This window comes from Alosa pseudoharengus, unplaced genomic scaffold, assembly GCF_046254945.1.
Source record: "Alosa pseudoharengus isolate Yale_2024_CS ecotype anadromous, Long Island Sound unplaced genomic scaffold, YU_APseudo_1.1 YU_APseudo_1.1_scf_9, whole genome shotgun sequence".
NCBI lineage: Eukaryota > Metazoa > Chordata > Actinopteri > Clupeiformes > Clupeidae > Alosa > Alosa pseudoharengus.
In genome coordinates this window covers 37,944,547-37,963,298 of record NW_027468881.1, presented here as the reverse complement: position 1 = coordinate 37,963,298, position 18,752 = coordinate 37,944,547, and the positions used below count along the sequence as shown (strand labels likewise).

Here is an 18,752-nt window from a genome sequence, read left to right as displayed (position 1 = left end):
GTATCAAAAGGTGATGCTGAGTGCCAGAGATAGGATAATAAAATCAAGACAAATCCATGTAATTCAGCCCACTGAGAGATAGAACAGATCTCTGTGTTCCACCTCGAAGAAGATACTCTTCCGGCTTGGTGATAGTCACATTTTTTATTGTGAATTTCAGGTTATATCAATCATACTGAAGTTGATTGTTTGGTTGGGAAGTGATCAGATTATTTTTCTTAATTAAAACCACCCAAATACACCAAAAAAATAATGGGTAGCATAACATATTATTTGGTCTTTGGTGAACATATCACTTGTTGTTTTTCTTTTTTGTTTTCAGTTTTCTTCTATATTCTTTTTTTGTGCCGGCTTCCTAAAACCATGGCGCAGGACATAGGCCTGAAGTCTAACGGTATACAGTACCCTACAGAATTATTGGCACCTCTGCTAAAGTTGACTAAAAAGAGGAATATAAAATCATTTTTTGGAAATTGATCTTAATGCCTTAAGTGACAAAATGAGGAAATATCCAACCTTTAAGGACACCAATTTTCTTTGTGAATTAATAATGTATCATAAATAAATAAACGTTCTTCCTTAAAATTAAAATAAGTATTGTCACCCCTATATGTTACATTTCAATATATAGATGCAGGCAGATTTTTATTTTTAAAGGCCAGTTATTTCATGATCAATTCATGGATACATCCAGATAAAGTTCCCTTGGCCTTTGGAATTAAAATAGCCCCACATCATCACATACCCTTCACCATACCTAGAGATTGGCATGGTTTTATTTCAGTTAGCCTATTAGCTGGTTTGATTTGCATTGAGCTCAATGAGCATCAAACCATCTAATAGGGTAACTGAAATAACACATAAATGGGAAATCAGTTAGTTCACTCTCATTGACATTAAAACATATAAAACTGTCTAAACAAAGTGTTTTAGTCATTATTAGCAAGTAAATGTTTAACAAACACCATGATAATTAAATCACAAAATACATTCTACAACACAACAGAACACAGAGACACTTTTTCAGTGCTTGCCGATTGTTCACACATTTTTAGCAAAGACATACATTTATTGTGAAAAAGACAGCTCCCTTGAGTGCATAGTAGCAGAAATGCAATCCTCAGAACATGGTATTAGCAAACATTTCATTTAATCATTTACAATAAACATAATTTAATCATTTACATACCTACATGCTTACATTTATATCATAATGGACAAAAATGTCATAGTGTGTAACATTAACTTATAAGAGCTACCTAATAACTGTAAAGGTCTTTTATTTAGCAATAACAGCTGACTGCTGCCAAAATGCAGTAGGTGGTGTAATGCTTACAACAATATTATTACAATAATCAGGCTAGTTTGATGGCAGAATAAGTGGTCAGACGTTAGACGCATGGTTCAAAAGGGTTGTACTTACGCTTCTTTATTAATCATGAGTAGGGTAGCAAAGGGGCGGAAAATTTCCGGTAAATTTCCGGAAACTTTCTGGAAACTTACCATGGGAAGTTAAGTTGGGGAATTTTGGAAATATTCCAAATTGGAAACTTTCATGGAATTAAAGGAAATTATGGGAATTAATGGGAATTTACGGGAATTAACTGGGAATTTTGGGTAATTCATACAAACTGTTTCGTATACAAACATTAACATTTTGTTTCGTAATAAGCAATATGATTTGTATGTTGGTATTTTCGCTTAGCTTAGCATACAAAGCTAGTTAGCATGCTAGCGGGAATCCCATTCTCTGCCTCTGCCGTGCTAGCGTGCTAAACTAGCAGCACTGAACTGCCCAAGATACACCACACCACTCAACAACAAAATCCGATTGGTTGGAAAAAAATTTCCCCATGCATATGAACACACCATAGGTTTCCTTTATGTCTAGCAGCCTATGCCGATTGCTGTGTGCATGTGATTGACATATGTGCAGGGTAGAAATTTGACTGAAATTGTATTAAATCAGGTTGTTTTAACTAATATTAGACTGCAAGATGGGGTTTTGTCCACTACATTTAAGTTCTACATTTAAGTTCCCTGTTATATAACTTGCCATATTAAAAATTCCCAGTTTATTCCCATTAATTCCTGTTAATTTCCATATATTCCCGTTAATTCCCATGGAAAGTTTCCAACTTTGAAAATTCCCGGAATTTTGCAACCCTAATCATGAGTGTGTTTTTGGGTGTAACATCTATTAAACCAATTAGAGTGCCATCTCCAATTACCTTTAAAAAAAGGAGTACTTGGACCATGGCATGTTGGTATGACGAGTTAACGCATCTCTGCTGAAGGAATCTGCTTGTGAGCATGACCATCTATATAACAGCAGGATTCCACCAAAGGTTGCTTTGCTAACACAGATGTGTACAAGTGTTAACAAGTAGTGTACACACGACATGCATCTGTTCTCCTAACTCGCCTAGTAATAGAGGTCATAGGCAACAACAAAACAATGTCTTACTGTACACTTATCAAAGTACTGACTGACAAGGGTTGCAATCGAAAACATAGCCTGAAAAAGAACAACAACAGTCTTTGCACTACCTTGCCAGTAGGGCTGGACTAGGACAATGAAATGGTCCAGACATTTTGGTTTGAATTTCCCCTTGGGGATCAATAAAGTATCTATCTATCTATCTTGAATGGCCCACTACAATCAGTCAATTACTATATGCAATCCTGGCAATACCCTTAAATATGCGTGTTGAACTAGTGCCGTGGAGTGAACAAGACTATAGCATATTCACTCACTCTCTCTCACTCATTGGTGGCCAGAGGTGGTTGGAGTACACAATCTCTATATTTAAGTATAAATACAAGCACTTGTCAAAGAGGAGGTTCTGCTAGAACTTAAAGTACTACACTGTAGGTGTTATGATAAGACAGCCAATGCTATCGCAGGCCTAGCCAAAAGCTATGCTGACAAAAAGAAAAAACTGTCACGTTAATGTGGAGGGTTCAGCTGGAAACGTGACCATGTTAAGGTGCAATGCTAGCAATACAAAAAAAACAATGCTAAAGTAACTTATGCTATTTGACTGATTGAGTGGCGCCACTGCTGGGGCCTGTTTATCCATTTTGACACACTCACAGGATTTTGGCTCTGAGCCAATGTGGGAGGGGTGGGCCTTGATAAGAGTTGTTAATGGGCCGGTCTGGTTTCAGTATAGAAATGAAGTAATGGGCCGCTGACTGTCCTTGCTTTTGCGATTGTTGTGCATGTTTTAAAATTATGCAAAAAAAAAAAAAAGGTACGGCCCAAGGTACGTCGGCCCACCGGGAAAATGCCCGGAAAGCCAGATGGCCAGTCCAGCCCTGCTTGCCAGGGAAATGTTGCTTAGGTCTCGCCACGAGGCAGATCACAAGTTAAGGCTTCTACATACTCGCCATTCCCGACCTGTAGCGCGACAATGTGACGTCACGGGAGCACCGTAACCATTTATAGTCGCGCTGGTGGTCGCGACACTAGACACTAGCAATATTCTCCTGAACAGAGGTGTCTCTGTTGTGAAAAGGCTATTGCTACCTACGATACACAGTAGAAGAAGCTGTCAGAAGCATTGGCGTCAATGGCAGTAAAAAAACACTAGCTAGCCTCTGTGATGGTACTTCAGACTTTGGTTGCTGCTATTCACAACTACCGTCATCGTTACCATCTAGTTTCCAAGGTCTGTGCAGATAGATAGATAAATAGATAGATGGATATATAGATAGATACTTTAGTGATCCCGAGGGAAATTTTAATAATTTAAACATTTTACTTAGCTGGCTAGCTAGCTAGCAGCTGGCTGAGTTTGTGTAATTTCCTAAAGTGGAAAGAGATTTTGTTCAGGTCTTAGTAGATATGCTTTGGTTGAAAATAAATCTTCTCTATTCTTTCCTCTTAATTCCATGTGTTGCGACTCTCGCTAGTAACGTTGTTAACTTATCCAGCAAACTATTAAAAATTCACGACTGTAACAAAACGGTCCTCCGAACTGCAACTCTCGCTTGCCCTCAAAGCAGTCCATCTTCCGGTTTCCGGTTTGTCGTGCTCAGCTGAAAAAAATAGAGTGGTGCGCTACCCGGCCAAAATCCTGGCGCGCCAGAGAGATCTATGTCATTTTGACGTCACATTGTCGCGCTACCGGTCGGGAACGTTGAGTATGTAGTACGCTTCAGACTTCTTGACAGTGCGCTCTCAAAACAAGATTTTTCTTGGTTAGTGGTGTTATCATTTTCAGTCATGTCAAAACAGCAATGTGTGATCGATGTGCCTGACCACACCTCGTTTTTTCATCGACACACCATGGGCGTGCACATTCATTTGCTATTTACACAACATGTACCTGGAGGGATAATTATAACTGCGTTGGCCACAAACTAGCAAAGTTCACAGTTCCATTGTGCCAGATGCTGCAATGCGCCGAGCGTAAGATAGAGGCCCTGATGATTATGTGGATTGACAGGATTCAGTCTGTGAGAGGATATCCTCTTTGCCCTGTTCCTGTTGTATTATCTGTCCTCCCTCAGAACGTACTTCGGTATCAATATGATTGTCAGAGCTGCACTCTTCTACCTGAACAGGTGTTCGGTCTGTCTCATCTTCCTTGACCTCATTTTCCTCAGCCTGTCGCAGAGTCTGTTCATTCATCCCAGCCTCAATGTCTTTATTCTTCAGAGGTTCAAATTGGTCTTGTCTTTTCTAAAATACAATGGAGACACTTAGTTTATTATTATAACATTTTGACCCACAATTCTCACAGAAATTCACTTAAATGCCAAGGCTCGAATTTAACAGATTTAACAAATGAGCAACTAAACATTCCATTTATGACTTAGATCTCAATTGAAGTCACTTGAAGGTGTCATTTCTAGAAGGTGTCATCTATCCACTGTCACAATTTCTTCTAAAATATCTGATGTTGTCAATTATGTTGGTCGACAAGAGCAAAACTGCAGTAAATGATGAAAAAAAAACTTGCAAAAAACACACAGGAATTAAGAAAAATTTCAAAACACATTTAGGGAAATGTTACAAATATCTAAAAGTCTTCTCATTTTCATTTATGTAGCTTTGATTGCTGTGGCAGAGTGAGTGGAGAGAAGGGTGTGGGCCAATCTGCCAACTACAGTAAACATGCAGTTTTGCTATTTCATTGAAAATGTCTGTATTAGTATGGCAAAAATGTGGAACATGTGATCTAGCCTTGCAATGAACAGCAATGAAAAGTTCAGAAGGAGCCCTAGGAGTGATTGACAGCAATCACTCACCCCATTTCCATTCGTAGGGAATACAACCCTCCTTACTGCCCATTGCATCACTCTGGAGTTGCAAAGCAAATGTTTTCACAATCCTTCTACTCACAAAGCTGGTAATTATCTTTATGTAATTCTGCTATGGAACTGAACTACAGGACATCGTATTGTTGATCCATTACATATATCTGATCATTACTGATTCTCTGTGCATCTCCTGGAAAGTCCAGCTGTTCCTCCCTCTAAAGATGAGGACCCCACAGACAGCAGAAAAAGTTTTTCTACTCAAGTCTTCTCAAGCCTCCACCACAATCAGTCATTTCACTGTCCACAGTTGACCTTGCAACATTTTTCTCTGTAAAGTTGCTAAAATTAGTGCCAAATGAGCCAATAAAAAGGCATTACTTTGTGTAGACATGGTAGCATCATTGAATTCTTTCTCTCTACACTTGTTCACCGAAGTTGTCCAACATGATCTCTGGGTCCTATTCCATCCACTCTTCTGCAATCAATCACACCTACGCTGGCCATCCTGCTTGCGTAGTGAGACCATTACCCTAGATTCACATGGTTGCGTTGCGTTAATGCATGCTGATGGGTTTCCCCGATGGTTGGGAGTGTGTACTATACCTTGAAGCATAACATAATTTGATTGGCTGGTGCCTTGCAATGCTGTCCATTGGTGGAGCAAAAGTTGAAAAAAGTTTTTGACGGAGGTGACGGGAGCAAAGTAACGCAACGGAACCACAATTCACTTCGGCAATGGATGACGTAAGCCCATGTAAAGTGAATGAGATGCGTCTCCATCACTGCATTCAACACAAGCATGTGTAGGCACCATTACAGATGATTCAGAGTGCAGCAGCACATCTGGGCCCAGTGTGTAAGCCTAAGAGTATTAGGCTAAAGTCCCTCTTATGAACGTCTTAAGATTTGCCGACTGTTTCCCGAAACCATCGTAGATTTACAGCTTCTACACACAGTTGTGTTGCATTGCAGTGCTGGAGACGCATCCCATTCACTTTACATGGGCTTACGTCATCCGTTTCCGAACTGAATTGTGGGTCCATTGCGTCGCGTTTCTCCCGTCACTCGCGTTGAGAAGTTCAGCTGTTGCTGCGCCGACAGACTGCACCGGCCAATCAAGCCAATCGACGGACGGCACCAACCAATCAAATTACGGTTATATTTCAAGTCATTTGCATAGCTACCGTCGGGAACACCCACTGGCATACGATGTGTGTAGAAGCCGTAAGAGTGTCGTGAAAACACGAGTATGTATATGTGAACCAGACGTGAACGGTAATGTGTTTCTTTTTAATAAACTGCCTGTACACTTACAAAGTTCTCAATGCTTCGGGTTTACATGTAGAGACCCTCATTATGCTACTGTGTAAGTGTGGTGCTATTTTGAGCCTTGTTAGTGGTATAGAAATAGCGATTTCTTTCTACTGTACGTGTGCCCCGAAGGCTAGCGTTAAACGCTAATAAGCGGTTTGCAATAAAAACTGGTCACATTCGACTAGCACGAAAACAAATCCCAGCGAACGGTCAAACTCGGTACACATGTGTTATTAACCCCTAGGTTCATTTTGCACCGGAATTGTCCTTTAAATAATTATTATTTATGTCTGTGTGTGGTTTATAGCCTACTTGGGATGCTTACATGCGGATGTCAAAGTTTTTCTATTTCGTATTGATGTGAATTAAACGATCGTAAGATGAATTGTAGAAAACCCTCGTAAGAGCATGTCTCCGTCGTTATCGGGAGACTGGGCCCTGGTCTTAAATCAGCGAAAGAAGACATATGTAGGCTAACTCCTTTGTTAGTTGGTGTTTATTGCAGGGCTTTGAACCGGTTCAAGGAACGAAAACGAAAACCGGGAACTTTTTGTATTTTACAGGGAACAGAAACGAAACCGGAAACGTTATTATTTTTTATGTTCTGGAACAGGAACACTTATTTAAAAATAATGGTAACCGGTTAATACCGGTTTTATTTTGTTCCTCAAAGTTTTCGTTGCCTAATTAACTAAAAAAAAAAAAGTAATTATTTTCCTGCGCACGTTACCATGACGGCTGAGGTTCACTTCCTGTGTGACATCACATCAGACATTCGCTGACTGAATGGAGAGAGAGCGGTGGATTACAAAGTCTCCACTCCACATCTTAAATAAGAGGTAAATTACGATCCATCGTTAATTAAAACGCTCATTTCAAAAACAATAACAATAGCTATATTTGTCGACTCCACGTTAATGATGGACTAGCGAACATTTGGCTAAATGGCGCCAACACCTCTGTTTGCCTAATGCACAGATGGCTTGTTACGGTATGAGTAGGCCTACTGGATGGCCTTTCCCCCCGACAGTTGTTGTTTGTTGTTGCCCGAGTGGCATAACCACGTGTCTTAATAATGTCGTTACGTTTGTGTGGAAATTTTCTCTTTTAACAATAAACTACACATTTGAAATAATTGTAGGCCTATTTAATTATTATTATTATTAATAATATAATTATTATTATTTAATAATGGTTGTAATATTATTACATTTGGTTTAAGCTGGACAGGAACGAAATTAACCGTTCCGGGAACAGTATTTTTTTGTTCTAACCAGTTCGGGAACGTCAATTTATCGGTGGAACTCATAACCGGAAACGTTATAATTCCGTTTCTGTTCGGAACGAACCGATTGGAAAAAAAAAAAAAAAAAAAGCCCTGGGCCCACTTCCCCGAAAGCATCTTAAGCCTAAGAGCGTCGTAAAATCCCTCTTACGGACATATTAAGATTTGCCGACTGTTTCCCGAAACCATCGTAGCTTAAGAGCGTCGTGAAAACACTCGTAGATCTACGAGTGCTCCAGAGTACTCATTACCGGCTAAGAGCGTCTTAACAGTACTTCTCACTGAGGTCACCAACAGGACATACAGAGGAATTACAACTTAGAATACATAATCCAACTTACGTTCCCATTCTTTATTGTGTTTACCTGTGATGAATCAGATTTTAGCGTGCAAAATAGCCTACATTTAATGGTCATAATAATGTGATGAAAAGCGGACAAAAATGCAATCAAGTTATGAAACGAGACGTTGCCAGAATAGTTTGACCTTATCTTTGCTAAGTGAATATTTTATTAGGCCTATGAGGTAAAAAGCAGAGAAAGCTACATGTGGTTTAGTCTGTAGCCTACTGCATCAAAATCTAAGCCTACACATTTCCTCTCTTTCTTACTCGACTTCTTTCTTATCTTCAAACGTGTTCATAAGTGGCACCGCGAAAAATTATTGCATGGTGCAACAATCTAATCTTAAAATAATTACAATTATTTATGTCTCTGTGTGGTATATAACCTACTTGGGATGCTTACATGCAGATGTCAAAGTGTTTTATTTTCGTATTGATGTGAATTAATGTGTAGATCCGAAGTTTAAATGGTAGGCCTATAGCTGTGACGTGCAGTCACCTGACATCACCGTCAAATCAGAGGATATTTCAGAACTATTAACGTGGACAGCTCCCCTTAAGAGCATCTTAAGAGCAGTGCACGCGCGTTCACGCTACGAGCATGTTCGGGAAACAGTCGGAAAAATCAAACGAACGATCGTAAGATGAATCGTAGAAAACCCTCTTAAGAGCGTGTCTCCGTCGTTATCGGGGAAGTGGGCCCTGGTTCATTGGCTTCCTCAAGCAGCCACAATTAAATTCAAACTCCTTACTCTGGGCCCGGTTTCCCGATAATGATGGATACATGCACTTTCAGGGTTTTCTACGATTCATCTTAAGATCGTTCGTTTGGTTTTTCGGACTGTTTCCCGAACATGCTCGTAGTGTGGACGCACGTGCACTGCTCTTAAGATGCTCTTCAGGGGAGCTGTCCACGTTAATAGTTCTGAAATATCCTTTAATTTGATGGTGATGTCAGATGACTGCATGTCACAACTACTGTTTAAACTTCGGATCTATACATTAATTCACATCAATATGAAAATAGAAAAACTTTGACATCTGCATGTAAGCATCCCAAGTAGGCTATATACCACACACAGACAAATAATTGTAATTATTTAAGATTAGATTGTTGCACCGTTTTTTTGTTTGCTGAAAAGATAGTATTAGGCTTAGGCTATATGTTACTCGGTACATCGGTCATGCCAGTTCGCTACTTGTGAGAGTCCTACTGTGTGTGCTGCCTGTGCAATAAGGCGTCACTTAAGAAGACGTTTGAAGAAAGTGAGGAAATGTGTAGGCTTAAATAACATATAGGCTTAGATTTTGAGGCAGCACAGACTAAACCAGATGTTCCTTTCTCTGCCTTTACCTCATAGGCCTAATAAAAGATAGCCTACACTTAGACAAAGATAATAGCAAACTATTCTGACAACGTCGTTTCATACTTAACTGCATTTTTGTCCGCTTTCATCACATTATTATGACCATTAAATGTATGCTATTTGCACACTAAAATCTGATTCATCACAAGTAAATACAATAAAGAATGGGAATGTAGTTGGATAATTGTATTTTAAGTTGTAATTCCCCTGCATTTCCTGCTGGTGACTTCAGTGAGAAGTACCTGTTAAGCCGCTCATAGCCAGTAACGAGAACTCTGGATCACACGTAGATCTACGAGTGTTTTCACGACGCTCTTAAGCTACGATGGTTTCGGGAAACAGTCAGCAAATCTTACGACTTTCTTCAGAGGGACTTTACGTCCATCTTAGGCTTACGATGCTATTGGGAAACCCTGCCCTGGCCTACATAGAACTGGACCTGCACCTTGCTATCTTAATTCCACGATCCAGCTCCATGTCCCCTCTCGCCCACTGCAGTCCTCTGATAAGTGTCTGCTATGTCAGCCGTCTGTCAACACTAAGAGGTCACACTGCTACGTCGGCCTTCCATCAACAGTAAGAGGTCACACTGCTATGTCGGCCCTCCATCAACACTAAGAGGTCACAGTCAAGACTCTTAATCTCTGTGATTTCACCTTGGTGGAATGACTTACTCAATGCTCTTCATTCTAGTATTCTAGCTTTGGGATCTTCAGAAAGCATCTAAAGAGTGTTTCTAACTAATTCATTTTCCTTACAGAGTTGCGGTTTGTAAGTTTATGGTTATCATTATTGTTCTGTTAATTCTATTTAGTCTGTTAATAATTGGTGTTTTTTTTTTAGGGCACATGGCTTTACTATAAACTGTTCATTTTAATATTAATGTAATGTTTATTGATGCATGACCAGATTGACACAAACTATACCTAACTGACCACCCGGTGAGAATTGCACTGTTAATGTTAATTAATATTCATTCATCTTGAGGACTCTGGTTTTAACAACAGAGATTGTGACAGTAGTTATTATGGGAGGTAAATTCAGCCAAAAAAGAAAAAAAATAAATCAATGAAATGTAAATGCAAACCTCTTTCTGCCATGTCTTTGTCCACACATCCAAAACATTCTGCCAAAATTAAAACAAGAAATTAATACATAATCTAAAAAGTCATTTAATTTCAAAAATGTAATTTCATTTCCATCACCATTCTAGTACTTCATAGCTAAATCTAAGTGAAAATATAGAGAATAGAGGACAAAAAGCTTAATTTGCCTTTTTTTGTTCATGACATGCATAATGTGATGGATTAAAGAATCTCCAGCTGCTTGTGATATCACATTGCCAGAGATATCCATATAGCAATACCAGAGCAACACTCAAAATGGTCAGATGGCAACAAATGTGATTGGTCCACTTGCCCAGAATGTTGATAACTGGTAGTGAAAGTGTTGCTGTTTTGCCATTAAATGTTGTGATTGTTGTGATGTATAGTGTTTATTACTAATTCTGTTTAGGGCCATGTTAAACTGCATGACCGCTACATTTGTAATGTATCAATCCACCATTGAAATATTTATTATATTATTCTATTATAATAAAATGAGATCAGAAAAGAATTACCTTTGGGCATGGCTCTTCGCATTTACCTGCAACAAAAGTGACACAGATGTCAATTCAATGAAGTGGGTCTCTTGCGCTCTAGCCCGTTGGTGCTCACGGAGCAGGACCTCAGAATCAATCAAAAATCTCGCCCACTTCTGAAGACTGAACCCAAAAAAGGACCGGCGCACACGATTGGTTAAACTGAGTTTTCTGATGAAGACACTATCGCGTCGAAACGTTAGTCACCAGCACCAGTAAAGCTCGGTTTAACCAATCATGTGCTCCGGTCCTTTTTTTTGGGGTTCAGTCTTCTACAGTGGCCCAAGATTTGTGATTGACATAGATGTAGATTATATTAGGACCTATCTGATGAGGACAGTCTGAATACAAGGTACAGTTATATCACTCACATCTATCTATACATGTCTGTCTGTGTGTGTGTGTGTGTGTGTGTGTGTGTGTGTGTGTGTGTTAATCGCATATCTGTCAAACTGTACATTCGATTGATTTAAAACTTCGCAGGTGTCTTGCTACTGGCAAGAGTAAGTGTAGTGGTAAGTTTGATGTTGTTTGGATAAGAAATGCAAAATATATTGTTAAATATATTGGCTCCCTCTCTCACTCACACAGCACTGTAGGCTTCCAGAGAGGACACAAGTAGGGCTTTGGCAGAGCTGAATCAGTGTACATGGGTAAAAAGTTAAGCAAGTGCAAGATGTGTGGATGATTGTCATCTCTGACCTCCACAGAAAAGACTCCCTTTATGCGGTTTGCCTGCATAAAATGATTCCATGGATTTTACAACAACATGCCAACACAGGTATGTATTGGCTATTCAAAACGACGTAAACAAATTATGTGCAATAAACTGACACTTTGAATCTTTAGACTTGAATAAACAAACGGCAATTCCAACTGCAAGAGGCTTAAGCCATTTTGACCTGTAAAAATGTCACAGCCATCCTTAAATTCTGCTCACCACACATTTATTATTGCTGGAATGATGTTTTTCCCTATCATCCTATTTTATAAAGCAGGCCTACTGTACCTGTGGACATGTAATTGGGCTACAGGTTTTCTACAGGAATAGCATTTTTTAATGGTCACTGCACTAGTTCAAAACTAAGTTACAGATGATCAATTTAAAAATGAATGACAATTCCAGATATTACCACTAAAGCTTTTCTTTCTTTTAGGGAGAGATAGGATAAGACAATGTTCATGTGTATTTTGAAAAGTAAACACAAAGTCAATTAAGTCAGGAATCACTTGTTAAATGATAAATATCTGTTCATTGTCCATTACCTTTTAGACAGAAAATGATAATGCCCACAATGACCACCAGGGCGAAAATTGTTGCAAAAACAGCAACACCAATGTGGGCTGTTTTTTCCCCATCTGAAATGAAAAAAAGAAGGAAATATATATATATATAATATTAGCCACAAAATTGCTCACATGTTATGTCTGACACTGGCAAGTTTGATTAAAATGATTAAAATGCAGATATTTTTAAAATGGCCATCCCTTACATGTGGTCTAAGATTAAAGGTGGCAACAAATACCTAAATATTCTAGTATGTCCATTATGTTGATCCATGTTCTATCAGTGGTCTTTATACTGCCCTTGTAACAATAAACCTAAACTGTTATAAACTGCTGGTTGAGGCTCCATCAGACCAACTCAAGTCTGTAGAACTTATTCAAAGCATAGGTGTTTTTTTAGACATTAGAGTGCTATTTCCCTTTCTCATATGCAGAGGCCCTAGACTAAATATAGGGGGGAGTGCAAGGTTCACCACAACGTGGATGCCTGGTGAAATATTGATTTCATAATAAATTATATTTATAATATAATTTATTATATCTTTAATAGTGTACATTATAAATAATATTAGTGTACAAAAAATAAATATTTGTTTAGCTGATAATATTAGGGCTCAAAACCAAAAAAAGCTCATACATATTTACAAGTTGCACTGATATCCTTTAAACATAAAAACACAAATGTTATGGTTCTGGTTATGGTTATGGTTATGGATTTAGCAGACGCCTTTGTCCAAAGCGAATAGCCAATGTACCTGAAAAAGTAAGACAAGATTTGATGATGATGATTAGCCAAAGTATTTCACTAACCTTTACAAATGTTGTCAGTCATTGTAGTGCCTTGTTGCCGTGGCTTGTCATTGTTGCACCTTATGGACAAAAGGAGGACACTTTGGTCACAAAGCAAGTTGCTATTCAATAACAAATTCCATTTAAGGATGGGTCAACACCGGATTTCTTAACTCTAGTGTACATTCACAAAGCCCTGGGCTGTTAGAAAAGATCTCCCGATCAGAAAAGGATGCAAAGCGCAACAAATACGAGAACTCACTCTGTCCACGGCTGACAGCTGCTCTCTAATGAAGATGCAGCGGAGAAAGTTCCAGGAGGGCATTCATCACATTTGGTGTCAGTCTTCTGAGTGGCTAGAACAACATCCAGGACAAAAAGCAAGTGTAAGTGCCACATCCCATTTCACAATAACCTTTAGATAAGACTGAAGGGGTTTCGAGGGCCTAAGGCTGGGAGAGCTTAAACATGTGACCCATATGCATTATGCATACAAATATTACTACACCTGAAAGGCAAGCGGACACACATACAGATGAACTAAATTAATATAATACAGATTTGTTGTAAATTTGTCAAGTTTAAAGTTTCTATGAGGGAACTTGTTGGGGATGGACATTTCCTTTTGTGATTTTCATTTTGAGTGTGGGATATGAATTTAAATCATGACACACATCACATAAACCTTGAAAGCACAAGATAATCCAAAGTTTATATAAATCCACATTAACACAAACAGTGAGATCTAGCAAGCAAAACACATTCCATTAGCACCTTGTAACGTAAAAACGAATACATTTTTCATTTACTGCTATGCAAGACATTGATAACTGATCAATTGTGCATGCCCTTTCATTTCACACTATTATGTTTATGGAAACAGCACAGAGAGATGGGGCCTAACCTACCGTTTTCTGACACCTTGAAGCCAGGTGGGCATTGGCTATTCAGGACACAGGTGGCACACAGTTCGTTGACACAGTGAAAACCCTCCATACACCTACACAGACTTATATGTTCCATTGTTATGGGGGGCGTTGGTTCCATATGAAGATCTGTGTATAAGCACATGGTAGGTAAGGTTAAATGATCTTGCAAAGTACAAAATGTACAATTTTACATTTTATTGTATATTATTCAATTTTATTGTAAATTCTACTACATCCTAGTAAATGACATCTCTGTCACAGAATGGCCCCTGTGGACACTTTCAAAGCAGAACACTGATGGGTAGATGTCCATATTGCTTACAGAGCCCAGTGCAATGTATGGCAAATAAGTTACCTTACTCTAACCAAAATGTAACAGCACAAATGAATGGAATCATTGAACCACTGAGCAACCGGAAAAAGGAAACAAAGGTTTAGCAATCAAACAGCGCACACACACACACACACACACACACACACACACACACACACACACACACACACACACACACACACACGCACGCACGCACGCACGCACGCACGCACGCACACACGCACACACACACACACACACACACACACACACACACACACACACACACACACACACACACACACACACACACACACAAAGTAGTCTTTTTGGCCAAAATAAATGCTGTACAGATAAGTGTGTGAAATGAAAGAGATGAGAGAGAAAACATTAAAGAGAGATATAACAGGGTAATAACTTTACACCCACTCAAAAAATACTAGGCCTTTGAATATTTGAATAAAATAAATTAAATACATGGAAAGAAGTGGGTGAAATGAACATGGCAAAAAAAGGTTGCTTTTAACATAACATAAGTGAGCAAAATGAATGCTTGTCCTATGGCTTCTATTGTTTCTATAAGTTTCTCCGAACATGTACAGTAACCTTGAGTAGTTGCAATTAAAAGTGATTAAGTAAGGCCCCAGCCGTGGGCGACTGGCTGGGGCACCTGCACCGTACGCCGGCGACCCGGGATTCGATTCCCATCCAGTGGTCCTTTCCGGATCCCACCCGACTCTCTCTCCCACTCACTTCCTGTCATTCTCCACTATCCTGTCGCATTAAAGGCATAAAAGCCCAAAAAATATACCTAAAAAAAAGTAAGTAGGTATGTAACGTTCCAACACCAACTACAGCTGATACCTCCAGACATACACAGACATAATACAAGTAGGATCTCCATCTACAGTTTCCTCAGGCTCAATGGCTGTTGGATGCATGTCAGAAGAGATGAGATTAAAAACAGTCACAGATGATGCTGATCTGAGGTCATGTGGTAGACTGTTCCAAAGAGGCATGTATGGACTGAAGGCACGGTCACCATTCTGTGTGAGACGCAAACGTGGTATGTCCAGGCGTGCGTGAGAGACCTTAGTGGTTGAGAAAGCTGAAACAAATTTCCCCTCCGTACACATTACGTCAATGGCTTCCCCTGAAACTCTCACTTCTCTGTCTGTCTGACCCTTACACTAATGCGTAAAGGACAAGCATTATGTGATTGTGCATGTGGTTGCACAGCATATACTGTCAGTTCACGCACACCATGGCATGTTTTAAGATGCAGTTTATGACATTACGACCAATGTCTTAAAACCACATAACTTTCAGTGTCCCGCCGGCGGGACGGTTACCCCCCTCCCCCACCTCCCCCCAACATTCTAAATCAATTGTATGCACCATATTTCTATGTAGCATAGTAATGTTATACACCATTTCAAAGCTTTGACTCTTGGGAATCCAAAAATGACAACTTTTTTCATGTACAATCTGTATAGTGCTTTACATTCTCAGATTAATCTTATTATGTCTCAATTAAATTTGATCCAAAATGCCCCAAAAATACATTTTTGTAATCATTCCATATTTAGTGTAGTCATTCCATATCAGAACCCCTGAAGTATAATCCAAATACAAGCATGAAACCTCAAAGTGTTACCTTTCATTTGAGACCAGGATTATGCTTCTACACAAAGGGGTTCATGTGCAGTAAGCATTTGATTGTCAGTATGCATTTTGGATAACAAAAAGTCCTATGGGGAGTATCCATAGGCATTTTACAAAACGCATGGGCATACCTTGGCAAATAATAGTCTAAAGAGACTTTTCTCAAGTAACAAGTGTCATTTTCACCTGCCTTCACATTTATGATAAAACAAGTATCTATTCATCTGAGGGTGCAGGGGAATTGGTATATAACACCACACTACAGGGGTGTGACAGGGCTTCCTCTGGAGTTTGAATCAAGTCAGAGAACATTGACATCAGAAAAGCATCAGTAACATGGTCAATTAGGCCATGTATTTTATTTGTCACACTTACTTGGATCACAGTATGGCTGCCGAGAACATTTCGTATTTGTTGTGTAACCTTCCTGGTATTCGTTCTTTTGGCAATTGACACACGCAGGTTCTTTGCAGTCGATCCTGTTAGGCATCCTTGTTCCTAAAAATTAAGGTTTTATGAGCTTTTGATAAACGCAAATGTTTTTTACTATTATTTTGATGTACCGAAATGCATGTCAATAACTATCAATATGGCAAGCATAGAAGGAGGAAATGGGTAATGGCTAATCTTACCAGGCCCACACATGTCGCAACATTCCTTATTATCATTCAGGTAGTGCTTTTCGAGATCGCAGGCTTGGACCTGCAGTACGTGAAGAACGATCTGGGGAGGAAAACAATGAGAATAGCACGTTTCTGCACCAATGATCACAACATTTGGACACGGAAAGTCCCACAAATACCCACCCAATTTTCGTGGGTACGACTAATTATGATACTGAAACTTAGTTTCACTTTTAGGTGCCGAGAGCTATACGCTTTCCATACGCAGGACATATCTGATATATATATATATATATATATGATATATTAGTGTAGTAACATAGGTGACACGTCATAATAGCGTTGATTAGCTCAAAGTGAAAGTGAAAGTAAAATAACCAAATAAAACATTCGAATTGTGTTGCGCATAGAACGCAATAGTCATTAGTAGGGTAGCCTGCCTATCTCATGGCCACACATCTAGCCTAGTTACATCTAGGAATTACACGTTTTATCAATCGCAATGTAGCATCAGCATCAGTAAATTGCCATTTTCTTTAGGCTACAAATAGCCTACACACTTGTATACAAAGACGTAGCAGTGATAAGAAATAGGTCAACTTATAGTTAGCGTCAGCTAGTAACTTACTACTTACCATTATTACGATCCAACACTGCATTTCCACAAGCTTAGGTGCGTTTGGTTTGGAATTAAGATGCATAAGATGCAGCTGTCAACGCAGTGTTTGTCTTCTCTGTCAGAAAAAGAGTGTAGCTGCTAGTGCTCCGCCCATCTGCAATCTTTGGTTCTTCCCGTCACGGGGGAATTCCAAGTTCCCTGTTCAAATCACCCACGTGACTAAAAACACCCCTACGAAAAAGAAGTGGTGGGCTAATATTAGTAAGATTTTTAATATATATATAGCAGTTATATTATAATGTATGATAGACTACGTTTATAATATTATCTAAAACCGCTATAATAACCTTGCCCTCCTCTATAGTGTTCCTAGGCTACAGTCTTATAGTAGCGTGGGCCTAATATGTCCTAAAATACTGAGATTATGATATCTATAGCCTAGTATTCCGATACATTTCTATAATATTTTGTCCCAAAATACTATATGATTCCTATAGTTATTTTTCATTAGGGCATAGTATAGGCCTACCACGGCTGAAGACAGAAGCCTGGTATGAGTAGCCTATGAAATGGCATTCACACAGAGAGAATATAGGCCTAATTTCATTTGTAGGCCTATGCATTTTTCAGTGTAGCTGTAATTGTACTTCAAATGAGATGAATATGTTATTAGTCTCGATTGTGGCCAATATTTGTGATTGGTCTGTGGCTAACATGTTGATACTGGGCCAAAATAGACTGGTATATGATGATGTCATTTTAGAGGCCATGAAGGTGAAACATGGGACAAAACTTAGGGTGGATAGGGTGTCTCCTATTTATTCAATCTATTGTCAAAGAAGCAGCCACACACACACACACACACACACACACACACACACACACACACACACACACACACACACACTTTAGAATTATACCGAACACTTTACACTGAATTCCGCTGAAGTCAAACTGTCATTACAGTGACTGTGGACATCTCATCTCCCCTGGGGACATTTTTCTCAGTAGCCTTTTTTCTCAGCTTCCTTTTTTCTGAAAAGGGATGTGACTTGATGTTTGTAAATGTTGTCTTGTGAGTCCTATTTTCAGTTGTGTGTGTGTCAAAAGGTAGGCTTAATGAACAAAAAACTTGGTTGTATCTTTGAGGGGAGAGAAAATGCATGCAAATGGTCACTGGACTGCAATCCTACCTTTCCTAATAGAAAGTGCAAGTAGACTACCCTTCTGTGGGGATTTCCTTGTATTTAGAGGTGTTGGCTGGGTTCTCCTGAAGTATAAACGGGGAACTACCTTTTAATACAA

At 39.2% G+C, this 18,752-nt stretch overlaps 1 protein-coding gene across 1 annotated transcript; it reads right to left on the bottom strand.

Moving 5' to 3' along the window:
• Positions 1–613: 613 nt before the first annotated feature.
• On the bottom strand, positions 614–17,608 carry cd40 (CD40 molecule, TNF receptor superfamily member 5). Its single transcript, XM_076275804.1, has 10 exons — positions 17,464–17,608; positions 16,838–16,928; positions 16,581–16,703; positions 14,207–14,353; positions 13,561–13,654; positions 13,320–13,378; positions 12,489–12,581; positions 11,202–11,227; positions 10,668–10,706; positions 614–4,690 (listed from the first exon to the last, which is right to left on the bottom strand). The coding sequence occupies exons 1-10, from the start codon at positions 17,527–17,529 to the stop codon at positions 4,439–4,441; spliced, it is 990 nt and encodes a 329-aa protein (XP_076131919.1). The 5' UTR covers positions 17,530–17,608; the 3' UTR covers positions 614–4,438.
• Between the last annotated feature and the right edge of the window lie 1,144 nt (positions 17,609–18,752).